General features: G+C 42.9%; 1 protein-coding gene across 3 annotated transcripts in view; it reads right to left on the bottom strand.

Annotated features, from left to right (window-relative positions):
* The window catches only part of LOC148036825 (uncharacterized), a 115,077-nt gene that overhangs the window by 44,383 nt on the left and 43,780 nt on the right, over window positions 1–26,914 (bottom strand). For all 3 annotated transcript variants that reach the window (XR_015690523.1, XR_015690522.1, XM_087675727.1), the window contains exons 3-4: window positions 8,662–8,711; window positions 8,313–8,351 (exon numbers count right to left, since the gene is read on the bottom strand). Coding sequence is in view for 1 of the 3 variants with exons in the window: in XM_087675727.1 (XP_087531853.1) it covers window positions 8,313–8,351; window positions 8,662–8,711 (89 nt within the window). In the remaining 2 variants the exon portion in view is untranslated. The remainder of the gene's footprint in view (window positions 1–8,312; window positions 8,352–8,661; window positions 8,712–26,914) is intronic.

Here is a 26,914-nt window from a genome sequence, read left to right as displayed (position 1 = left end):
ATCTGTCGTTGGCTTTACGGATGCAGACTATGCTGGTCATGCGGACTGTAGAAAGTCCACTTCTGGATATGTGTTTACCTTCACAGGAGGAGCAGTCTCTTGGATCTCCAGGCTACAGAAGTGTGTTGCATTGTCTACTACAAAGGCAGAGTATGTGGCTGCTACTGAGGCATGCAAGGAGGCTTTATGGCTTTCACGTCTGGTGGGAGATCTTGGCATTACAAAGTTACCCGTTCTTCATTGTGATAGTCAGAGTGCTATCATGCTAGCACGGAATCCCGTCTTTCATGCAAAGACGAAGCACATACAGGTGAAGTATCACTTCATCAGAGATGTACTTGACAGCAAGAGCATTGAGCTTGTCAAAGTGCATACAGATGATAATCCTGCAGATCTTCTCACGAAGGGTCTTCCAGCAGAGCGGTTTGCTCATTGCCGACAGATGATGGGAGTTGGATAGATATATGTATTTCAGCTTTGTACATACTTAGACTTAGCTGATTCTTTTCTCCTCTTAAGGCACATTGCCTTTAGGTGGGAGGTTGTTGGGAATAAAGGGCCATCGTGCCTTTTATATGTGCACGGGTGTGAACGCACCCTTAGCACACTTGTACTTTCATATATATATCTATCTAAAAACCTAAAGTGGTACACACTCCAATTGTACCCAAGAACATCTTGCATCTCTCGCTCTCACTCGCTACTGTTGCTCACGTGTTTTGCTCTTTACCTGACATTTCATCGCCGGACATTGCATCTCCGCAGCGCATCACTCACTTCAAGTCGTTTGGTTTGTAGAGCGAATACAACTACATTAATAAGTTGTGTCACCGCTTCTAGAGTTACTTCCAGAGTTAAATTAACTCTAGTTGAGTTAGGGATAGGTCTAACTTAGTAAATACCTATTGTACTTTCATTCTATCATTCAAACACTTGCATCCTTTGAGTGTGGAATTGCTACCCACTCTTATTCATTGTCTTGTGTTCAATCTCTCTCTCTTCCTCCATTTCCAACATTTGGTATCAGAGTAGCTTCTATTCACAAATTCCAAATAGCCATCGTCAACCAGTGCCACTCCACCAAGATCCTGCTGCAGCCAACCAACATTCAGCCCGAGGAAAAGAATTTGCTGTTTTGGAGGAGATGTAGATGTTGTTTTCAAGCTCCACGCAGTCCCATACACAATCTTGCATGCAATGTGCATATATAGCCTCTCTCAACCCTATTCCTACTCTTCTCAGCCCTGCTGGCCATTTTCACAACCTTGCTCGCCATTTTCTGCAAATCTGAGAAACAATGAAAAAACCCTAAGTTTTCAAATTTGGGGGGTTTTGAAAATTTTCTGCAATTTCTTATCCGTCTTGCTCATCTCATACCGAATTTTGAAGAAATTTTCAATTTCTTACAATCCATGCCAAGAAATTGGAGATTTTCTACCGACCTTCTCAATTTCTAAAATTTCTTGAAATTTCCTAAAGGAAAGTTGGGGCTTTTGCTCGATTCGAGTTCTTGTGCGTAAATCTCCACTGAATTTGCCAACATTGCAAAATTTCTTCGACATTGATATGAGAAATTTGGGACTTTCTAGTATTTTTGGCTCTGACGTGTATCACGAGGCGGGTTCCGGCAATTGGTTACTATTGGCATACTTCTTGAGGCGACATTTCTACAAAAAATTTAGATTGTAAGGTAAAAGTTTCTTCAATTTCTTTGAAATTTTAGGAAGAAATTTGGGGCTTTTGCCCTACACGTATCCCAAAGCATGAAATCAGTGGTACAACAGCATTTGTTTGCTGCTACAGTCAGATTCAACAGTAAATTCGGAAAAAACTCAAAAATGTTGGCTAGAATCAGCATTAAATTGCCGGAATTTGTAGTTTTGTGGGCACGCATTATGAGGTAGGTGTACCACAGCAGTGCATTGCTGTTTTTCTTAAGGCTGAGTGCTAATTTAGGTGACATTGTGCACGCTTTGGCATTTGTGTGACAATTTTACTTGTTTGACAATCTTGAAGGATTTCTGGTACTCTGAGAAGTACATACACTATACTTAAGCATTGAAGCATTTGGTTGCAGATTTTTGCTCATTCTTAACAACATGACACGTCAAGAAAACAATGATCAGAGCAACATCCTTGGTGTTCTTACTCAAGAGGACAAGCTTGATGGCTCCAACTACCCATTGTGGAGTTTTATGGTCCACAACCTTCTTGTTGCAAAGGACTTGTGCGACTATCAACCAGGAGGCCTCACACCTCAGACACCTCAACGTCATGCTTCAGGATAAGTTAGTGCTACTGCTACTGTTGCCCCTCCTACGAAGGATTAGAGAAATGGGATTCGAAGGATACTCAAGCACTTCCTTTAATAGCATTGTCAGTGAAAAGAGCCATCATTCCACATATTTGGCCTTGCAAGACCTCAAAATCAGCATGGGATATACTTAAGCATATGTTTGCTGGCCACAATAAAGCTAGGATCTCCTATCTGCGCAAAGAGTTGGCAAATGTAAACATGGATAAGGGTGATAGCATGACGGATCGCCTTACTCATATACAAGATTGGCGTGAGCAGCTACTCAATGCTGATGGGATTATTCATGATGTTGAATTGGTGAACATCACACTGAACTCTCTTCCAAAATCATATCTTGCTTTTCACACCTCTTTGATGTTGTCATTGAGAGGAGGGGGCAGCAACCCCTTACTTTTGTGGATTTCGAAGGCCTCTTGTTGTAAGAGAAGCAGACTCAAAAGAATGTTGCAGTGCATTCAAGTGATGTGGCTATGCTTTACAAGTTCAAAAACAAAGAAAAAGTCAAGCAAAATGCAAAAAATCAATAAAAGGGTGATGTTGGACAACCATCAAACAAGGTTGTCCAAGACTCAGACAAGTCTAAAAAGAAGCAAAACCATTATTGCAAGAAGCCCGATCACTATATTGATGAATGCAGAAAGAGATTGGCCAAGGAGAAGAAAAAAATCTCCGGTTTGGCTGTCCAAGAGGCATCAGTCAACAAATCAACAAATAATGATGCTTCAACCAACTTGGTAAATGAGAATTATGCATTTCTCACATGCAATTATGATTCTTCTACGGCTGATTTGGCATTTAATGCTACTAAAACACAGCAAACATGGTATTTTGACACTGCTGCTTCAAAGCACATCACTTCTAGGAAGTGCGTATTTACTTCTTTGCATTCAACCCCTACATGTGTGAACAGCAACAGTTATGATGTTTGTGGCATTGGGACAATCAGTATTACTGCTATAGATGGTTCACCAACACCTTTCTGTGGACATTTGTAGGGCATATTTATTATTATTGAAGTTTATTTCAACTAGGGTCTGATTGCAAAGCATGAACGATACACACTTTTTCTCATCATTAACTCAAAGTTTAAGACCGCTTGATCGATGATTTCCGATTGAAACATAATTTGCAAGCTAGCTACCCATCTACGTTGCTTAGGAGTGAGGTTAATCTTTCTTGACCTATCTATAAAGGTGCTACAAGAGTCGCATGATGCATGGTAAACCTCAAATAGAAGGAAGATAGACCAAGGAAACTAAGAAAAGAAGTGGTATTTATAGGCTTATTAGCAATGTCCCGACCAATTACAATAGGCACGGACTCTAAAGAAAGTGGCAAAGGCCTTCAAAAACATATGCTCTTGAACAACAAGGTATTGATGAGGGTTTGCCATATGCAGTGGAGGCAACAATTCAGCATGAAAGGACTGTTGTAAATGCAACAAAAACAATCCCAAGATGGCTGTTACAAACTCTCTAGGAGAGTAAAACGGAGGCCCTATTACCTCAACGCACTAGAAGGGCTGCTAGGCATGCAACACATGATGCAGGAGGGGCATAGGAAGAAGAAGAATGAGAATGATAAATCCAGGGAGGACAATTTCACCAACCACAAGTATGGAAAAACAGGTCATCAGAAGGAATGTCAACAAAAAGACAAGGAAAACAAGGAGGAGAAATCCAAGAAGAAGGATTCCAAGCCTTCTAGAGCTAGTGTTGCTCCTACATCATGTGTTTCTCCACTTGGAAGTGTTTCTCCACTCGATTGTGGATAGTGGTGCCTTCTGCCACATGACTCCATCTAAAGAAGCCATGCACCGTATGTACCATGCAAGGCAATATATATATATTGAAGACAACTTTTCCATCCCAATTCTTGGTGTAGGAGAGATTCAAATTGTCCCCGATGGACATAGTGATACCTTTACTTTGAAGCTCTTATACGCTCGTAATCGTGGTTTCCATTTGCACTCAAAAAGCAAGATATGTGGACTAGGACTCATTGGTGTAGTTTGATGCTAAGTCCTTACAGATTCACAATTGCCAAACAAAGAAAGTGGTTTGCCATGGATGAGAGGAGCATGGTGTCTACAAGCTAAAATGGAAACTTGGAGCAAAACAAAACAATGGTAGAGATGGCGAGGACTATGATGGAGCATTAGCAAATGCCCCATGCTCTTTGCACAAAGAGCTATAGTGAGGGTCATATATCTCCTTAGCAAATCATCACGTCAACAATTCCGGGCATGATGCCTTTTCAAGCATATTTTGGTATTTAGTCTTATTTCAAGATTTTTGGGTGTAACATGTACATCCACATCTCAAGAAAGGATCATGATATGATGCATGATGCCTTTTAAAGCATATTTTGGTATTTAGTCTTATTTCAAGATTTTTGGGTGTGACATGTACATCCACATCTCAAGAAAGGATCATGATATGATGGATTTGAAGGCCACTCAAAAAGTATTTGCAAGCTACAATTTCTAATCATTGCGTATTGTATTTATGATTCAGAGTCCCAAGATGCCTACACCAACAAAGACACACGGTTTATAGACCTTCCGACCGCAAAAGGGGAAGAAGGATGTCTATCAAAGTAGACATGGATTTCTAGGTCATCATGTACTACAAGGTCCTTGTCCTACTAGCGCTTCCACATGATCAAAAGCTCAACAAAGACAACTATCAAAAATGTGTGCAATGATGGAAGCATGTGAAACTACTATAATAGATTGCACAACACGAGAAGAAGAGAGACTACAAAGATAGAGAATAACACTACAAAGAAAGAACTCAAAAGAATGCTCAAGAAATGGAATCCATATACCAAGATGTGAGACCGTCGAATACAACAGTGAGTCACCGACTCAATTGACATAGGCACTGACTCCCTCTCTCCAACAAGATCTGCAAGTAACAGAGTATGTTAACAATGTGTCTAAGAAGAAGGGAGCAAGGCAATCAATAAGCTAAAATCTAGATCAGGTTGGCTAGCTAAAAATGTGTAAAATTATCATGTCGGCTAACTAAAAAATGCCAAGGGCCACACAACTAGAGCAAATAAATTGGCGTAACTAGAAAAGAAATGTGCAACTCCCACTAAAACACACCAGACTCACTCATGGACTGACTAATCTACTAACACCCTCTCACAAAAGATGGGTGATCTGGCACACTACAATATACAATGATAATGACTCATCATAATATATATAACAATGACAATCAAAATGAACCATGGATACCCAAGCACAAGAAGATCAAGCCACGACCAAGGATTCTCGAAGAGAACACGATATCGTTGTCGATCATACCAGCTTCCTTCTAAAAATAGAGAAGAATCATAGAAGCTCTGTCTCTCAACAATGCATCTCCAACAGCATGCATGACTATCATGTCAATAATGTCACTGGCATTTGTGACCATGGATTCCCTGCCTTCAGCCAAACTGCCAAAGAATCCCCTTATGTGAGGTCGATGGATTAGGAGTTAATCCCGCTTTCTGTCAAGAAACAATCCATCATGAACCCAAATGTCAATCCCAACCCCAAGATTTTAAAAAATGTGTCAAACTTCAGTCAATACATTACGGAATACCCCTCTCTGGATCTTGTGCACTTGTGTACCTATATTGATGAGACTCAACTACCCCACCTCACCACCCTCTTAAACTCCTTGTCTAGCACTAGAGAGTTATGAGAAATATGATCTTGCAAAGCTCGTGACCAAACAAATTGTCCATCATACAATAAAAGAATCTTCCACTCTCATACCGATAAAACCGATCTGCAAAAGGCATAGGTGCATTGGGACAAACTAAATGCTTGCATCCATTCATTCATATTCCTCTCATGCACACTTGCACTCATTGCACATGTGGAGCATATGCCATGTGCATGACAAATATGGCTCCAATTGGAGCAATTCTACAAAAGGATGATGCCTGTGAAGAGGGTGTCGTTGAAAGTGCAAATGCAGACCTCCAACATGAACAAGTCCGCATCCATGAAAGATCACTAAACAAACTTCAGAAGTTGCAAACGGAGGTCCTCAATGCGGGAAAGGTGATCTCCGAGGACATCCCTATAACCCTTTTGACACAACTACCTGCCCATTATAGAGATTTCTATTCTTCTTTGATCACTTAGAAGCGAGTTGATACCATTAAGTGGGAGGAACCAGTTCCCATGCTATTGAATCAAGAGGACCAATTTAAGCTCCTCTCTCCACCAAAGGGAAATTTGGAGGCTTTAACAAGTCAAAACACAAAGGATAAAAAGAAGGGTAAAAAGGAGGAGAACAAAGATAAATCCGAGAAAGAGAGCAATTCCACCAGCCACAAGTGAGGTAAAACTAGTCATTGGAAGAAGGACTCTTCACAAAAGAACAAGAAGGAAGACACAAAGGAGAAATCCAAGAAGGATTCCAAGCCTTCAAGAGTTAATGTTGCTACTATGTCACCGGTGTTTCTCCATTTGGAGGTGTTGGAGACATCTTCCTCATAGGATGCAGCATTGATGGTCCCAACCGCTTGTGAATGGACCATGGATAGTGGTGCTACTTGCCACATGACTCCATCTAAAGAAGGCATTTACCGTTTGCATACAACGCAAGGCAATGTCTATATTGGAGACAGCTCTTCCATCCCAGTTTCTAGTGTAGGAGAGATTCAGATCATCCCCAATGGGCATGGTGGTACCTTTCCTTCAAAGATCCTATATGTTCCTAATCTTGGCTTCTTCCACTTGCTCCCAGTAAGCAAGATTTGTGGACTAGGACTCATTTGTGGAGTTTGATGCTAAGTCCTTTCATCGTGATTGCTAGATAAAGAAGGTGGTTTGCCATGGATGAGAGAGCATGGTGTCTACAAGCTAAAGGACATGGTCAAATCAAACACTTTAACCACAAATACCTTCAAAATGCGGCTTGTAATGGGCCGCCAGTTCATGGCTTACGAGAGGTTGGGCTAAGCCATGTGTATCTTGCATTAAAGGCAAGCAACAACATGATTCTATTCCTAACAAGACTTCTCAACAGGCCAAGGCCCCCTTGGAGCTGATCTTCACTAACTTGTACATCCTAATGCGATAGGAATCCCTTAAGGTAAGAAAGTATATCATGCTTATTGTCGACGCTTTTAGTAGGAAAATCTGGGCCTACTTTTTGCAGCTTAAGTCACATGTCTTCTTGAACTTTCAAGACTAGCTTAGCTTTGAGAAAACCAATCTAGGAGAAAGCTGAAAGCAGTCACAGCTGATAAAGGCGAGGAACTCACCTCCAATGAAATGGTTCATTTCTACGTGAAGTGAGAGATACACCAAGAATTTGCCAATGCAATGCATGTCCACTGCAGAGACACTCTCTAGGATTTGGACAAAGATTGTCTACGCTCTCCGCAGGAGATGGGAACAAGATACAAGGTAGTTCAGAGAGTATGAGAGAAGCAGGGATGCTTTTCTTAAGACTTGAGATTCTAGCACTTTCTTTCATTGTCAGCCCCATGTAGTCTAGCACTATAGACCTCCCGAATGGTTATTCATTCAGGCCTTGTAAGACGTCCTCTTGTTGTATATTTTTTTGTATGGCGAAGCCAGTTATTGTATTTTGTTTTTTGCCTTGGGATACTTTATTCCAGGGGGTTTTATTGATAGAATTTTTTCTATTCTCTTTCTTTTTTTTTAAACTAGAGTTTGAAAGAACAAACTCATAACAAGTTGGCATATCCAATGCAACACTTGAGCCCAGAACATCTGGACCCATTTTCCTGACAAAACAAATCCAAAATAAGTTTGATGCTTTTTTCATAGAAAAGTTTGTTAACTCATTACAATTCTATTTGCAGGAATAACTTGTACTGCATAACTACTGAGATGAGAATCAAGCCAACAATCCTTCAATACCACAGCATCTGTTTGCAGCTATTCTATTGAATCTCTCTTTCCTGTGGAATGGGCATGTCAATCAGTGTCCAGAATGAATGGACTGAAACCTACTTTTTTGGCAGCGTTGCAGTATTGAAGTCCTCCATATACCTGAAAAAGCCATCATTAAAACATCCATTAGAACCACCAGAGAAAATCGTCAGAACTCTTGACCCCTAAAAAAATGCAAACCAGAAGACAGCAATGAATCGAGCAACTAGGAGTATTGGACTTCATTCTTTTTTACGACAGAGAAGGCCACCTGCATGTGTCCTCCATGTCAATTTCTTACTGACCATGTGTCACACATCACTGTTTTACTCTTATGATCCCTTGCAACATGCATGCAGATTTCTTCTTTTATGTCACTTTGTCCACTCTGTGAATGGCTTAATAGTAAGAATTCAAAAACAGATCTTACTCTTTAAACATCTGTTTTTCTTCCCATGTCGCCATTGTCTCCAAATTAACCTGAATGATCAGTAAGACAATATGACTCACAGTTAGTTGCATTAATAGACTACACCATATTGCATGCACCCAGATCCAATAGACAAAAGAAATTATTGTTTTTAGGCCAGAAACTATCACAGGAAGTATAATAAAGGAATTGTTCATATGAAGAAGTGCATAGATGATCAGTGATGTACAAAATAGAAAGCCGCCCTTCATGAAACAGTTGAGGACAGCAGGAGCCTGCATGCAAAGTTACAATTACAATGTTTTATAAGAGACTGTTGGGTATGGAGCCCACAAGAGTGGAACAATGGCTATGGCGGATGGAACTCCATGGATGAGAGAGAGAGAGAGAGAGAGAGAGAGAGAGAGAGAGTGTGTGTGTGTGTGTGTCTATGTGTGTGTGACATGATATATCCAGAGGGCTATAATGCCAAACTATCTGAGGGGCAGTATGGAAGAAAGAACCTGAGTCCCATGTTCACAAGAAAGCCTCCCTTCTCTTCTAATCCTCTTAGAGCTGCCCTGCATCCTCTCCCATCTTCTATGATGAGTGTGAATGATCACTATCCAAATCCGCTTTAGAGTCTCCACAACAGTCAATAACATGACTGCATCTTGTGGTCCAAATGTACCAATCTATGATACTAGCAATCAGCTCCCATCTATACCCCCTAGGATCTAGGGCAATCCATAGGCAATGTCCCTACAGCTCCTCTAGCTCGCCACATTTTGCACATACTATTGGGTCCCTGCCATATCCAAGCTAAGTGCCAACCACTTAGCTCCTATGAGCCACCAGCCATAGGAAGAGAGATCTCCCTAGGCCTAAAGTTGTCGTGTAACCTCCCCCAAAAGTAATATAAGAAGTCATCCAAGATTCCCTCTTTGTGCCAATGGGGGATGATTGTTGGTTGTGCTTTGAGCTTGCTCATATGTATTCTCCTCCCCATCCTAGTAGTGTAGCCAAAGAAGGCAACATAAGAGGGTCTATGAAGGAACACATCCCTCCACACCCACTCTCTTGGATCCTACTGTAATCTATGTAGAGGCATCCTCTAATAAGCCCAATATGTTTCAAGGCTGATTTAAAGAGCTAATTGAATGTTTTAAGTTTCTAACAAATTTCTTAGCTCAACATCCCCTCTTAGGGCCAACCAAAACCCAAGAGGGACTGCAAAGCATAGCTCAATCCATAATACCCCAAGGCGTCCCACCCCAAAGCAACCAAGGTATTGAACAAAGGGTGTACGTCAACTGCCCAATGGACTACCAAGACTATAGAGGTGATGGTTATCTTACCTCGAGAGCTCAAAGGATCACCCTAAAGAGACAAGGGCGTCGAAGAAAGGGTACACGGGGCCTACCAAGACCTACAATGGCGATGAAACCACTTTGAACTCTCTCTCTCTCTCTCTCCCTTTTTTTGTGGCTTGTTTGTTTGCTTTCAAGTATCAATACCCATGCCAAAGAATAGGGATGACTAGATTCAACATCACAAAAAAGAAAGCTATCCCAACTACCCATGGGGTATCAATAATGAAGAAAATATGGAGGTATCTGTGAGATGTCGATAGGTCTTGTCATGCAAACTACCATAGGAACTGCAGCGAATATGGTGGATTCAAGTTGACCACTCTCTACTAAAGGAAAAGAGAAATATTCACAAATACATGTTTACAAGAACAAAATGTCAATGCATTGGATAACACAAGCAACACTGCAAAATATCATGCTCGAGCAAAAATCCTATGCAATAGTACCACTTGGACAATATTTTCATGGAAAATTGTTCACTTTCCCGACCATGCTTTTACAATCATGATCATCAAGATGCAAACAGTAATCATACAAAGGACATATGTCACTAAAGCAATGGTAACCATAATTATGTAAGCACCAAGAAAAGACGCCGCTCCTTCTCAATACCGACGAAGGGAACCCCATCTCCCCATTAGTCCCGATTAGGCTAAGGTAGAAGGGGGGTGGTGGTGGGGGGCACCGATCCGTGGAAGCAAGTACTCAAAGATTGGTCTGTTGGTCAACTTGGTTATCTAATGATAATACAAACTCTAGGGTTATCTAATGACAATACAAACTCTGGGTGGATGGTGCCTAGCTTCACCTACTCTCTAGTAAAATGAAAGTGCACACCATCATGCTTCATTTTCAAACTGATGATGGGGTTACCAAATAGTGCTATGGCACTCTTGTTATATAAAAATATCACAATCAATATGTCACATGGAGAATGAAGCTTTGCCAACAAACTCGTCAAGTAGACGGCCTCTATGGTGCCATCGTAGGCCCCATACTTGGCCTAGACAATGGAGGCAGCCACCTTCTCCTATTCGCAATTGGACCATACATTGGAAGCCATGTCGAGAGAGAAGAAATAGCCACCATGGGAACATCGGATATCAAGATCTACACAATTAGAATCAGTATACATGTAGCCCTGCAAAATCAAACATTTGTCATAATGTAAGGCTTAAGCCACATGAGTAAGCATACTTACCATATCTCTACACACCTAAACAAGTAATCCAATGAGACTTGTTTGGTGCATTGAAATATTGACCAAGCAATGAACCAAAGAATGCAAGGTCTAGCCTAGTGTAAATTAACTACAAAAGTTTCTCTACCACAAAGACCAATAGGTGTGCTCATCGAAGGACTAGCCATGAGAATCCTTAGAAAGCTTCATAGTAGGATCTAGAGGAGTGGCTATGGGCCATGTCTGATCGATGCAATACTCATCCACTAATTGAAGGGCACATTTCTACTAAGATACAAAGATCTCATCCCCATGTCTAGCTTCCGCCTTGCCGAAGAAATAGGACAACTAACTAATGCCAATCATGTCAAATGTAAACAAAGGTTGGCCTGTATATCTATAATGATTGTAGAATCTGTGCCCGTGATCAAAAGATCGACATACAATACGATATAGTTGGCCCCCTCTAAAGTGAATTTTACATATAGGTTTAGGCCATAAGGGGTAGAATAAAATCCATGACATCAAAAGAGCCCATCCATCCTATCAAACCAAGAATGTAGTGCTTGCTTCAGGCCATTAAGAGCTTTCCACGAGCAAAAGACCTTGTGTTTATAGTGTGAAAGAGAAAACTTGAGAAGCTACTCCACATAGACTATCTCCTCCAAATAACCATTCGGAAATGCACTTTTATCAACCATCTAATAGATTAGCTAGCCGTAATGAGTGGCCAGTGCAGCCAACAGACAGAATGATATCAATCATACAACGTTCAAATGCATGGATCTAGGGCATGGCTATGGCGGATGGAACACAAAGGCAATGTTCATGATCACATAGATAAGAACTAGTGACTCTTACTCAAGTGAATTAGGTTCCAAGATGGAAGCTTTTCTCCACAGTGCCTATGGGATTCAGACATCCCGTATTTCAAGCATCCTCTCTAGTAAACTATATAAGTCTTGCCCTACTGCTCCATACAAAGAGGTTGTCACATGGGTGAGATTACATAACTCTCAACACCCCTCCTCAATCACAACCATAAAGAAAGCACCAAGTGTACAAAGGTTGTCATGAGTAGAACCTTGCTAAGTGTGGGCATACCACAAACAGGTGAAGCATCCAGAGGCTATTGCAAGAAAAACAAAACATCCTGCTAAGTGTCGATACACCCAAACAGGCAAACATCTAGGGACTCTTACAAGGCCTCACTAAGTGTGTAGAGACTGTTATGCATAGGCTACATAAGGAGTTTTACAAGGCATATGACAAAAGCATTAATGGCAAGTACATACCAAAAAAAAAAACCTAATGAAAAGTGGAGACAAGGACCGACAGGCCCTTGTGGTTTTCTTCATCATAACATATCTTTCCTTCGTCCTCTTCTTTGATGTAGTTCACTTAGCTTTCTTTGATGCTCTTTTTGTCCTCACAGTCTTCTTTTTCTTGGTCTTCTTCTCTATGATCTTTCTGGTCTTCTTCATGGTCTTCTTTTTCTTGGTCTTCTTCTTTATTGACTTTGCTTGCATTAGTCTTCATGTCCCCCTCAAGCTAAGATATCACCATTTTTGAGATTTGCATGATGACCAAGGCAGCTAGAATGTCTTTAAAATCTTCAAATGAAATCATTGATTGCACTTGGATGTAGGCCGCTCCATGTCTTCCTACAAGTAGAGCACACAAGCCTTCCATGTAGTGTAAATGAGTAAGAAGAGTTATATTATTCTTCTTCTTCAAGTTGAGGAGCTTCCACATTAAGACATTGTTTGTTTGTCATTGGCATACCGCATGACTAAGAATCAGCTTCAAATCTGAGATTTAATCAATGAGAGAGTTGCTCTTTGAATGTATGAAGAAGATTAGTATTAACCAACACTAGGTAGTATCAAGAGATACTATGCAGTTAACCTTCGGTGTTAGATCTTGATGTTGGAGCACTTGCTTACTAATTTGTTGTGATTTCCTTGCTGGATAATGAGTGTTATAGTAGATTAGAGTGACAAGCTTGAGCTGAAGGAAGTAAGAGATTGAAGTAAAAGATGAGCTTGAAGCTTAAAGGCTATGGAGTCCACAGATACGGTTTTCCCGTTGACTAGTTTTTTGTTTGTTGCAGCTCGTAGACGCAATCATTTGCAAAAAGATTTTATGGGAGAGAAGCTTATGAAACAATCTTCAATTGCCCTATGGTCATAGGGAAGATCGCGTCGCGTGTAGGGAGAACAGACCGTACGAACGGATGCAAGCACAAAACAAGCAGCGAGCTCAAATTCATGCAATGCTAGAGCTGTAGACCACCAATGTCAAATTGTGATGTGACACAAAGAAGCTCTGAAGTAGAGGAACAAATCTCCAAAAGGAAGCTTGAAGAGATTCGGCTTATGTGAAGAAACATAGAGTTGAGAGGCCTCTTAGGTTGATTCAAGTTGACCTTTGTGGGCTAGCATCCTCTAGCACCATAATTGCATGTTGCACTTCTTTCTTATTGTGGATGAGTTCTTGAGATATATGTGGGTCTATTTCTTAAAGTATAATTTAACGCCTTTGCATATTTCTCTACTTGGGTGCATCTTGTGGAAAACCAAAGGGGTGTTTATATAGAGACAATGAGGAGTGACACTGGTGGTGAGTTTGTCTCCCACAAGTTTTCTGAGTTCTTGAATCTTACATCAGCATGGCATTCAATGCTATCTCACCTCTACCAACTTCCCTTTTCAGAATGGAGTCTTAGGGCGTAGGAACCGGACTGTGATGAACATGTCACTTTTTATGCTATTTGTAGTAGAGCTCCTTGAGCACCTATGAACTAAGGTTGTTAACACTTCAATGTACATCCTCAATCGATGCCTGACTCCTACAATTCCTCAAAAGGTCACCTTTGAGGCATTCTTTTGACTCACTTGTCATCTCACACCTTAGAGTCTTTGGAAGTCGTGTGTATATGCATACTCTTGATGGTACAATAGTAAAAGTCTTGCCCCTAGAAGAACCGCTAGGCTTACATCTATTGCTTCATTTGCATCTGTCTTTATGGCAAATTATATAGTGCATTTTGAGCCGAAGGAGGCCCTATAATATTCCGAATAGTGAGAGGCCATGGAAAAGGAGCTTGAGTGCTATGGACTAGAACGAAACTTGGACTTTGGTAGATCATTTGGGCCACGAGAATGTCATTTGACTAAGTAGATTTTTCACACTAAAATACAAGTTGATGAAACCTTAGATAGGTACAAGGCTCGTCTTATTGTACAAGGGGCTTTGATAGAAGCAAGAAATTAACTATCTAGAAACCTTTGCACCAATTGTATATTGAGAGTTATGCAATCACACCCATGTGATAGCCTCTTTGTATGGAGCAGTAGAGCAAGACTCATACAATTTACTAGAGAGGATGCCTGAAATACAGGATACCTGAATCCCATAGGCATAGTGGAGAAAAAGAGAACCATCATGAGCCTATAAGGTATTGTACTTTCTTATCATTCAATGATGGAATACCGTTGTACTTTGTCCTTTCAGTCATAGTCAGTGTCATACTCAAGATTGTGTTTATGAGTCCAAGCTTCCATCTTGGAACCTAGTTCACTTGAGTAACAATCACTACTTCTTGTCCATGTCATCATGAACATTGTCTTTGTGTTCCATTCGCCATAGCCATACTCTAGATCCATGCATTTCAACATGGTATCGGAGCCATGGTGAGCATGGCTAAACTCATCAAACTCTTCTCTCAACTCCTCTTTGCCCCTGTCCAAGTCCAGTTGATCATTCCATTTCTCGCTACTAAGGAAATGGAGTATGGTGTTGTTTCCTAGCTGACAAGCTTTACAAACGTTGTCATGAGCACATGTATTTTTGAAACCACTACTAGGCTTTATCTCACCACAAGAAATCAGTAAATCAATCACGGCATCAAGGACCTCAACTATGGTCACTATAAAGAAGATTACTTGCCCCAATTGGCAAAGCTATTGAATGAATAAGAGATTCACCTCAAGCTAGGGGATATAATAAACATCATCCAATGAAGCGAGATCAAGGCCTATGTTAGTATCAAACTTGATACGACCAAGACAATGGATCTTGGTTGAGGAGTTATTCTCACATTGAACATTCTCAACTATAGGGACTCAAGAGACGAAGATGTTATCAATGGAGAGCAAGTGATGTGCGACTCCACTGTCCATAATCCAAGCAATTGAAGCATCAAAAGGTTGTGTACAATGGGCCAATGAAATCGTCTCATCAAGGGGGCAGCTCACGTATGTGGTCCAAGCCCACAACCATGGATGTATCTAAAGAAATGAGATGGGCCTGAGAATGAAAGCCCATCAAAGATTCTAACTCCTGCAAATCAATCAAACATGCCCTCTAGAGTTGAAAACACTGCTAATTAGGTTGAGTAGTAGTATTGCGATTATGAGACCTCCATTGCCCCTAATTTTATTGGTAGCTACCACCTTGCCTCCCTCATTGGGGATTACCCTAAGAACAAGGCGAGGGGGGTCTAATTTCTATTTTGCTTGGGTTATGTGCCTTTAGCCCTTGATCAACAGTGTTGGCAATACCTATTTTTCTTGGATACATTCTACCATTCCACTTTAAGTTCAGATTGGGTGTTCCCTTGTGAATTACTATTTTGATTTTCATTTTAGTTTTGAGCCTTCTTGCCTTTCCCTTGCTAGTTGGAAATGGAAGGGCAACAAGCTTGGAGGCAACAGTTGTAGACCGCGTAGCAATAATTGTTGGGGTCTAGACAGCTAGTGAAAGAGGACTGATGGCCAAAACCTGCAAGGCAAGGATAGATTGAATGGTAAACACCTTGTCTATTTATAGATGCAAAAGGATCCTCCCAAATTAGGGTTTTGGTTATGGGACACAAACTCTCTAAAACCGCATACCATTTAATAAAACTTTTGGTAATTTACATATTTTGGGATTGTTTTAAAGAGCTGATCGATTTGTAATGCATTTTCAGCTCAACATCCCCTCTCAGGCCCAAAAGTAGAACCCAGAAGGGACTAAAAGAAAAGCTCAAGCCCATTTTTATCCCAAGGCGTCCCACCCTAAAGTAGCAAAGGCATCAAACAAAGAGTGCATGTTGGTTGCCTAATGGCCTACCAAGACTACAAAGGCAATGGTCATCTGACCGAGGGAGCCCAAGTGATCACCCCAAAAGGCCAAGGCATTGAACAAAGGGTGCTTGTCAACTATCCAATGGCCTACCAAGAACTACAAGGGTGGATTGAACCACATTGAACTTTTCTTTTCTTTTTTTTAGGAAAAGATATGATTTTCGGCCTATCAAATAACTATGCCCACAAGGGAGAATGAAAAGCAATGGTTAGATCCAACACATCACAAAACAAATAAGCTATCCCAACCACTCGAGGGTGTCAATAACAAAGGAAAAGGGGAAACAAGTAAGTAGGTGTAGTGGTAAGGTAGTGAAACACGATGGAAACAGCTCAAGATCCACTCAAGGGTGCTTTGCACGATGAGATGCATAGAGTAATGTCTCATGATGAGAATGTGCATGCAGTAAGACATGTCCCTCGCAGAAAATTTGTTCACTTGCCCAAGCTCCCTTTTGCAAAGATGATGATAATCATGCAAATCCAAAGGGAAGGTACAACAAGGGAAGACAAACACCAAAACTTATAGAATACCAATGAGTGGTAAGAATCCCCTCTCAACCATGGATGTTGATGCCAAAGGAGAAAGAGGAAACTAATATTAGTCTTCGTATGGTGGCCACAACCATGATGAATATAATGATGAAGGTAGACCTGACATCCTTTAGCCAGAATGGCAAAAGGAGAATCAACCATTTGGTATATGTGAAAGATACACGTACTCAATCTTGAGAGAGGACTCCAATGCTAATCAAGCGGCATAGGCAAGCCCAAATCTCAACCTCAGGAGATAGCTCCGTACTAGTTGGGAAGTGCCAAGAGAACAATCCACTATGCAAATAGATCGAATGGATAAAGAAGGAAGACCGGACCCTCTATTCCCAACTAGAAGAGTGAGGAAGAGTCAGCCACCACCAAGGTAGTCTAGATGGCCCATACTTCATCTCAAGAGAGGGCTCTCCAATGCTAACCAAGTATCATAGGCATGCTTGAAACTGGACCTCAAGAGATGGCTGCAATACCAGCGAAGAGTGCAAAGGCACAACCACCAAAGTCGGAGTCCACTTGTCATGAAAAGTAAAATAGAATTGTAGATAATGATGGTTAAATGATAAAAACACCTCAACTAAAAGGAAAGAAAAATAGATGCCAAGAGAAGAGGGATGCCCAAAACCTTATCTCGAGAGAGAAGATACTACCTTGTCTCCATGCTCATGGAGGTAATAGTCACCAAGGCAAAAATCGAAAGCCAAATCTTCAAACCATGTCGGATTAGTAATATACCTAAAACCAGCCTTCCTTCTCGGACAGGGTGGTAATTGTCAGAGATCATAGCCTGTCTTGGAGGGCAGTTCCAGCAGCAGTCGGACCAGCAGCAGCAGTCGGACCAGCAGCAGTCGGACTGTGCAGTCGGACTGCCACGTGGCAGTCCGACTGTCTGCAGCCGACTTATTCAGGCTGCGCCCTATTTTCTGGCACCCCAGTTCGTGGCAGGTTTCGGCTATAAATACCCGATGTTTCCAGCAGTCTGGCCACTCTTCTCTGTCGCAGATTACAGACCGGTGCCGTGCAGATTTCTGTCTCTGTTCACAAATTTCAGACAGCAGACAGTGCAGACTGCAGCAGACTTCGAGGTGGACAGCAGGTCGCATCGTCGAGGTGGAGACACGCAGTCCAGTGCACTGCGCCCGTGTATATATCTGCATATCTTTGTATTCAGCATTCTTTATACAGCAGATCTTCATTGTCCACTGTCTCTTTCTCTCCCTTCTCTCTCTGCGTTCTCTCACTCTCAGTCCTACGCTTCCGCACCGCTGCACTCTGACATGGTATTAGAGCAGTGTTTGAGGGCTGACTGAGCGCAGAATCAACCTGAAGAGGAGTTTCCATCGCGACACAAATTTGCGTTTTTTGCGTTTAAGGGCAGACAGGAGGGCTGCGCCTTGGAACAAGGCTGAAACGAGTGTGGGCGCACAGGAAAGGAGTACAGGTGGTGGATTTGCTGCTGTTTACTGCTGTTTGACGCGGAGAAAGTTTGAGTTTTCAACCTAAAAGTGCAGGTTTTGCTTTTTCATCGCCTCCGGCGGGTGAAGAAGCTTCGGGACGCGGAAGAGCCTTAGCAGGCTGAGTTTACCCAGTCAGAGGGGGCTGCTTTTGCGTTTGAGAAGGCATTGCAGGTGAAGATGTCTACAGAGATGGACTTGGAGTTCCAGGCGATTATGGACCGGAAGGTGCCTGTCCTACCGGCTCTTCCTACAGATCAGAAGCTCAACGGCGACAACTACCGCATTTGGCGCGTTATGATGTTGGCCATCCTTGAGTCCTATGATTTGGCAGAGTTGGTACAGGAGGATATTGACCGGCCTTCGGTAAGAGATGAGTCTAAACTCTCTTCCGATGCTCGTGCAGAGTTGGCCAGGGCCCAGTCTCATTGGGACAAACTGAATGCCAGGATTCGATCCTTTCTCTTTCTATCATGCACTACAGCCGTGATCGCTCACATCGAGCACTTGACGGTGGCTCGTGAGATATGGCTGGAGCTTGATCAAATGTACAATCGGATGACCCTGATGAAGCGGGTTTCTTTGGAGGTACAGATGCGGACCTTGTCCGTCAATAAGTCTTCTTCGCTAAGGGAACACATTAACAAGCTAAGGCAGCTACAGATGCAGGTTCAGAATGCGGGGAAGCCGATTTCCTCCGAAGACATGGCGATCACACTATTGTCCCAGTTGCCGCCACGATTCGGTACATTTTACTCTGCCCTTATTGCTTCGGGGCGAGAGTCTACTCTTCGGTGGGAAGAGTTGGTTCCTATGGTCTTGGACCAAGAGGAACAGTTGAAGGGACAGAATGCTTCCAAGTCAGAGGCGTTGACAGGTCAAGCCTCTCAGAAGAAGGGGAAGGACCAAAAGAAGAAAAAGGGGGATAACAAGTCCAAGAAGGACAAGGAGAAGGACAAGGACAAAGACTCCACATGTCATATTTGTGGAAAGACTGGCCATTGGAAGAAGGATTGCCCTGACAAAGACTCGAAGGACACCAAGAAGAAGGAAACCAAGGATTCTGGAGCAGTAGCTGCACCCTCATCAGCTGCATTTCTACATCTAGTTGTCATTGAGGACGATTCACCGAATGCTTCTGATGCTGCGATGGCGGCTCCCCAAGCTCGAGAGTGGATTGTTGATAGTGGTGCCTCAGGGCACATGACTCCTTCATCAGATGGTGTTGCCCAGCTGCGACCTTCGCGTGGGCAGGTTCTCATTGGAGACAGCTCTTCAGTTTCTATTGCAGGCCGGGGTAAGATGCAGCTTATTCCGGATGGACGAGGTGGCACCCATACCTCAGAGGTTTTGCATGTACCAGGATTAGGGTACCATCTCCTTTCAGTTCATAAGATTTGCTCCCTTGGTCTTTTGGTGGAGTTTGACAGTTCTACTGTGCGAGTCCTTGATCGTGAATCGAGGAAGGTTCTACCATCTGGATATGAGGAGAACGGCATTTACAAACTGAAGTCTTCCACTGCCCTCTCTACTCTTCTTCTTACCTCACAGTCACAGTCTGAATTATGGCATGCTTGGTTTGGTCACCTGAACTATGACTATCTTCGGAGGGCGTCACGTGGACAGCTTGTTCGCGGGTTGCCGGATATAGTGGTGAGCCAGCAGCCATGTGTCTCCTGCATACGGGGGAAGCAGCATAGAGATGCCATTCCCCACACCGCTTCGCGGCGGTCTACTTCACCGATGGAGTTAGTATCTACGGATCTATGTGGCCCTATGAGGAATGAGTCCCTGCGTGGGAGCTCGTACTTCATGCTGATCGTGGATGACTACAGCAGGATGACATGGGCCTATTTTTTGGCACTAAAATCAGAAGCTTTCTCGCACTTCAAGGATTGGCTTCTCTTTGAGGAGAACCGATCAGGCCGGAAGTTGAAGACCTTGCGATCCGACAAGGGAGGTGAATTTGTGTCTAATGAATTTGCTCGGTTTTGTGCAGATAGAGGAATTCACCAGGAGTTTGCCAATACCAATACTCCTCAAGAAAATGGTATTCTAGAACGGAAGAACCGCAGTGTGATCGAGATGGCGCGCACCATGATGGAGCATCTACAGACCCCCCAGGTTCTGTGGGCCGAGGCTGTGGCTGCTGCAGTCCACATTCTTAATCGATCCCCTACTTCGGCCGTGGAAGGGATGACTCCATTTGAGGCTTATTTTGGGACGAAGCCAGATGTTTCTTACTTTCGGGTCTTTGGGTGTGATGCTTATGTTCACATTCCCAAGGCTCATCGTGATAAATTTGAAGCGGCTTCCCGAAATCAGGTATTTGTTGGCTACAGCTCCCAGTCCCAAGGCTACCGACTGTATGATCCCGTGAAGCGGGATGTATATACTAGCCGTGATGTGCGGTTTATGGAGGTTCCGGCTACTTCAACGGGTGAAGAGCATCCCGTTCTTGGAGATCCAGGGGAGAGTTGGGCTCCTTCTACAGTTCCACTGGAGCCCGTGCCTTTTGATTATGATTCTGTTTCTGACACAGAGTCTACTGTTCCACCGGACCCTTCTGAGGAGTTACCCCCGGTGGACATTCCAGAGTCTTCTGCTGATGGAGAACAACGAGGGGAGGTTCGGCCTCCTCCTCGCTGGGCCCGTGACACACTCCGTGATTCAGGGATCGAGGGGGTTCCTGAGGAGTGGGGACCGCAGGATGGTCCGCGGCGGTCACGGAGGCACCAGGCGCATTCTTCGGAGCTTGTTTGCTCCAATTATTGTTTGATGTCCCGTGTTATGCAGGATCGAGAGCCCACCTCCATGAAGGAGGCTTTACAGTCCGCCCCATGGAAGAAAGCTATGGAAGCTGAGTTGGAGGCTATTGAGAGGAATGGCACTTGGTCACTTGTGCCACGCCCCCCGAAGAAGAAGGTGATTGGAGTCAAGTGGGTCTTCAAGACCAAATATCTCAGTGATGGTACTTTGGATAAGCACAAGGCTCGCCTTGTTGCTAAGGGTTTTGCCCAGCGCCCAGGGATTGACTGTCATGACACCTTTGCCCCCACAGCTCGTATGGCAACCATTAGAGCTGTTCTTGCTTTGGCTGGCCATAGGAGATGGCCTGTTTATTAGCTGGATGTGAAGTCGGCCTTCCTGAATGGTGATTTGAAGGAGGAGATCTACGTTGAGCAGCCTCCTGGCTTTGGTTCTTCAGATGGGAAAGTCTACAGGTTGAAGAAGGCCCTGTATGGCCTCAAGCAAGCCCCGCGAGCTTGGAACGAGAAGATTGATTCGTTCCTCCAGTCTCAGTTGGGATATCGGCGGTCCAAGGCCGATCCGCAGCTGTATGTACACACTTCCGAGGATGGTTGTGTGCTGTTTGTATTATATGTTGATGATTTGATTGTCACAGGTGATGATGCACAGCAGGTCCAGGAGACAAAGTCAGCTTTACATCGGACGTTCGAGATGACGGATTTGGGGCTACTTCATTTCTTTCTAGGCCATGAGATTTATCAGTCTCAGAGGGGGATCTTTCTCTCCCAACAGAGATATGTACAGGAGCTCTTGGTGTCTTTTGAGATGGAAGATTGTCGGGCCCTCTCTACTCCTATGGATCCGAACTGGAAGGCCACTTCCCATTCAGCTTCTCCTTTGGCGGATGCGTCCCGCTATCGACAGTTGATAGGGTCCTTGATTTGGCTTCTCAACACCAGGGTTGATCTATGTTTTGCTGTTGGGCTCTTGGCAGGGTTCATGAGTGAACCTAAGACGGTGCATTGGCAGGCTGCTCAGAGGATACTTCGGTATCTGAGGGGGACGTCTGATTTGGGGATTCATTACCCCGCAGGGACAGATGGGTCAGATCTTGTACTTGCAGGTTGGAGCGACTCGGACTGGGCCGGTGACGTGGACCACAGGCGGTCTACAACAGGTTACTGCTTTACTTTGGGTACAGGTGTTATTTCATGGAGTAGCAAGAAGGAGCCCACGGTAGCCCTTTCGTCTACTGAGGCGGAGTATCGGGCCGCGTCTTCCACCACCTGCGAGGTTGTGTGGCTTCGGCGGTTGTTGGAGGAGCTTGGGTGTACCCAGCCTCGTCCTACATTGCTGCGATGTGCCAATGAAAGTTGCATTGCCTTGGCGAGGAATCCTGTTTTTCATGCCCGGACGAAGCACATTGAGATCCAGTACCACTTCATCCGAGAAAAGCTTTTGGATGAGACCATCACTGTGGAGTATTGCAAGACGGAGGATAATCTTGCGGATTTGTTTACGAAGGCGCTTCCTCAGGCTCTACTTCGGCAACATTCCAGATCCCTCAGGCTTCTGCCCTGTCCAGGCTCTGAGAGGGGGTGTCAGAGATCATAGCCTGTCTTGGAGGGCAGTTCCAGCAGCAGTCGGACCAGCAGCAGCAGTCGGACCAGCAGCAATCGGACCAGCAGCAGTCGGACTGTGCAGTCGGACTGCCACGTGGCAGTCCGACTGTCTGCAGCCGACTTATTCAGGCTGCGCCCTATTTTCTGGCGCCCCAGTTCGTGGCAGGTTTCGGCTATAAATACCTGATGTTTCCAGCAGTCTGGCCACTCTTCTCTGTCGCAGATTACAGACCGGTGCCGTGCAGATTTCTGTCTCTATTCACAGATTTCAGACAGCAGACAGTGCAGACTGCAGCAGACTTCGAGGTGGACAGCAGGTCGCATCGTCGAGGTGGAGACACGCAGTCCAGCGCACTGCGCCCGTGTATATCTTTGTATTCAGCATTCTTTATACAGCAGATCTTCATTGTCCACTGTCTCTTTCTCTCCCTTCTCTCTCTGCGTTCTCTCACTCTCAGTCCTACGCTTCCGCACCGCTGCACTCTGACAGTAATTCCTGATCAAGTGTTTAATTACAGCAATCAATAAACAAATATACACTTTACCTTCATAATCTTAGATAGTAGACACCATATTGGTCCCAAAACTAGTGCCCCTTTTAGTATTTCTTTAAATTTCTTGACTAATGGATTGTATGCAAGCTGAGATTCCACAATCTCCTTGGCTGATCCAAAAGCCCTTGTTGTAGATGCTATTAGAACACAAATTGGGAAATTTTCCCCTTCAATTTCACCCAAGACTTGCTCTAATTGGACCCCAAAAGACCAAATGCTACCCCAAATTCACAATGGATAAGCTGGCATCTGAATTCCTTGATTATTCCACAAATTTCCGATGTTGATTTCAATGTACAATGTCTTCTATTAATGGCACGACCCCGAGGTGGCTGCTAAACCCTAATTTTTGTAGAGATTTAGGGTTTACAGCAAAATTCCCTTTGCTCTCCACCAAATTTAGCTAGGATCTCCTTTAAATGGCTAAGATAATATGAGATCTCTTGAGAATTAACTGAAGGAGGTGAGAAAATGCTAGAGAGAGAAAATTTCAAGATTTCTCACAGAGAAACCCTCCAATCTTCGTGTTACCTGTTTCAACCAACAAGAAATATAGTCACCTGTAGCCTGGGAGCACCAAAATGCTGCTATTGCTAGCCAATTGATTATGTCACCAGCCCCTAATGAGCCTTCTCCTCTTATGGCCTGCCTATTGATGGCTCCAGATGACTGTCACTTGTTGTAATTTGATGTTTTCTACTAAAAAAATAGACCCATAGCCTTCTCTCTCTCCTCATCCAACTAAAAACTGATTTGAATGGTTGAGACCAAGCCCCAAAAACGTTTTCTCAATTTGCATGGGTATTTTTGCTAAGTGGCAGCCTTCTAAATCCAATTTTCAGCATTATCCAACTATTAAATTCATTTTTAGAATTAAATAATTTTAAAAATTAAATTCAACCCTTCTAACCTTGCCCAAAATTAAATGTGCCCATCCATAATTAAATTGGCTAGGCACCATTTGCAACCTAGAATGGTCCCCAACTTCTGTTGACCCTTGTCCCTAGTGTCACGACTAACACTTTTTGGCAAAACAACTATCCTAGGGTCAAAACTCACACCAATCAATACTTTTGCCTTTGATACCCACTGCATCCTCAAGGTCCTTGGCTTGTTACCATGAAATAACTACCATGTGCATCACATGTGCTAAACAAGCTTGCACATTTGATTAGTAACTTAATCAAATGTTATTAGCAAGATTAAAGCATCTCAAAATTTCATGTTCCATGACAATATCTACAATGTTAGTCCTAACTGGAATACAAACCCTGGCATGAAAAAATCAAGAAAGAAACCTACATACCACATGTTTCATATTGAGATGCTTTAGATGTTGTGAGAGTTAGATGCGGCGAAAGACTTGAAAAAGTATGGCTAAGCCTAAAAGGAAACTAGTCTAAGGTTCCTAAGGGTAACCTAGGACTCCTAAGAGACTAGCCTAGGGGAAGGTAATTATCAAACCAGTCAAAGATGCTGCAAGGCTCATTAAGGGGAAGATCTAGGATCCACCGCACCAGTGGCTAGCCATTAATGAACATAAATACCAAGAGATGAAGAAATTGCACTAGCTCCCTAGGAAAGATCCCCTCTCAACCTCCTTAGAGTGGCACTACAACTATTGGAAGGGACTGAGGTTAGTTTAGAAATGGAAATTGGATTTAGCTTTGGTGTGGATAAAAGACCCTTCGTTGGAGATGAGATGATTTTGGGTATGGATCTAAGATCATTGTCCTTTAAGCAACAATTGCGTCAATTGTCATCTACATGGCCTAATTTCAAACAAAATGTACAAAACCTATTCTTTGTACATAATAATCACTAAGAGAGTCTTTATCAAGGTGTGAGTGCACCACTACCTTTTTCCTCCAAAGAAGAAGACTAACCATCGCCGTTAGAATGTGCTCTATATTAAGGATCAATCGGGGAAGGCGGAATTGGGTCTAAACATAGAGGTGATTCCTTTACACTCCTTGTTTCCTTTAAAGAAAAAGATGACTCGTGAGCACAAGATGGGAATTTATACATTTGAGCAACCGAGGATAGTACAGTGTGTAGGAGGGGGATTCACCACACAACATCATCAAAGAACAAAGAGTAAAACACTTGCAGGTGTGTATAAGGTATAGTGTTAAAGGGTGGCATTTCTGCAAGCGATGTACAAGGGTACATAGCGGTATACTCCTAAGTGCCTAAACCTTGATGTGTATTAAAGAAAATGTGTGATAAGACAAGATAACCTATTGTAGATCTAAAGTAAGATCAAGAAAAGAACAAGAATCTAAATGTGAAGTAAATATGGGAGGGAACGACAAGAAATGTGAAGGTAAATGGGAAGCACCAAACTAATACTTAAATAAAACAAAGGATAAAGGATTACCTTGTGGAACATCTCTGCACGTAGCGTTTTCTTCAAAACCATACTGGCACTGATCTAGGTCTCCATGATGACTTATAGTTGGTTCTTGCATAACACAAGTAGTAGTATAGACAACATCAAACTCACACAAAAATGGATTGTAGGAACCTACCACTAGGCTTGGTTGTGAAGAGTTTGAACTTTCGGCTTTGTCTCGTGTGGATAGTCTTTCCTCAACAGAGAGGTGATCAATATCATCAACAAAATGCTCCAACTAAGATGCACCTTGTGAAGAAGTATGAAACGAAGAAGAGTTGGGCCTCAATGAGTAATCCCTACAAGAAAGGTTAGTAGGAGTGCGTTGTTCTCCAAATTAAGATCATAATGCCTCTTCAAGGCCTTCATTGAAGAAGTAGCTGGAGAAAGCATCAAAGGATCTGAAGATGGAGTCATTTGAGCCATCATAAATCAGTTATGTGTCGTTCGTGTATCTCACACAAAACCAAGCTCTTTAGAACAACTACAAGATACTCTTTAAAATAGCACCGAATCTAATACATGTGAAGATATGCTAGGATTTGCACAGAGGAAACACGAATGTATAAACACAATTGAAACACAATAACACAATAACTACAAAACCCAAGCCCAAAATGCAAACACAAATAAAGAAGAAAGAGAACTCTAAAGTGAATGAATCAATCTTGTAAATGAATGAGAGAAAGTACAAAATGCTCAAGGGCGAAGCTATCCAATAGCCGGTGACTGTTGTGGGAGTAAGCTAAGAGAGATGTCGATGTGTATCGTCCACTAAAGAAAGATCTCAAGTGCAGTAACCACCAATCAGAGCGGAGACTGATGAAGAAAAATGTTGAAAACACAAAAACGACCTAGTGTAGATGCAAACGCAAATCAGGCCAATGCTAGAAATGAAAGGACAACTCATTAGAAACTAGAAAGCAGCAGTCTCTGGGGTTGGAATTAGTAAACGCAGCAATGTAACCACCTGAAGTTGATGGCAACTGATCACCAGCAACAATGGGAGGTTGGGCAACAACTATAGACCGTGTAGCAGCAATCATTGGAGGCTAGACAACTAGAGGAAGAGAGCTAATGGCCGAAACCTGAAAAGCAAAGATAGATTGAATGGTCAGCAGCCTGTCTATTTATAGATGCAGAAGGATCCTCCCAAATTGGGGTTTTGGATATGGGACACAAAAACTCTCTAGAACTGCACACCATTTAGTGGAACTTTTGGTAATTTACATGTTTTGGGGTTGTTTTAAAGAGCTGATCAATT

Source organism: Lygodium microphyllum, chromosome 4, assembly GCF_053477565.2.
Source record: "Lygodium microphyllum isolate KBCC chromosome 4, Lygodium_microphyllum_v1.1.10, whole genome shotgun sequence".
In the NCBI taxonomy this organism is placed as follows: Eukaryota; Viridiplantae; Streptophyta; class Polypodiopsida; order Schizaeales; family Lygodiaceae; genus Lygodium; species Lygodium microphyllum.
This window is presented reverse-complemented; position numbering and strand designations above follow the sequence as displayed.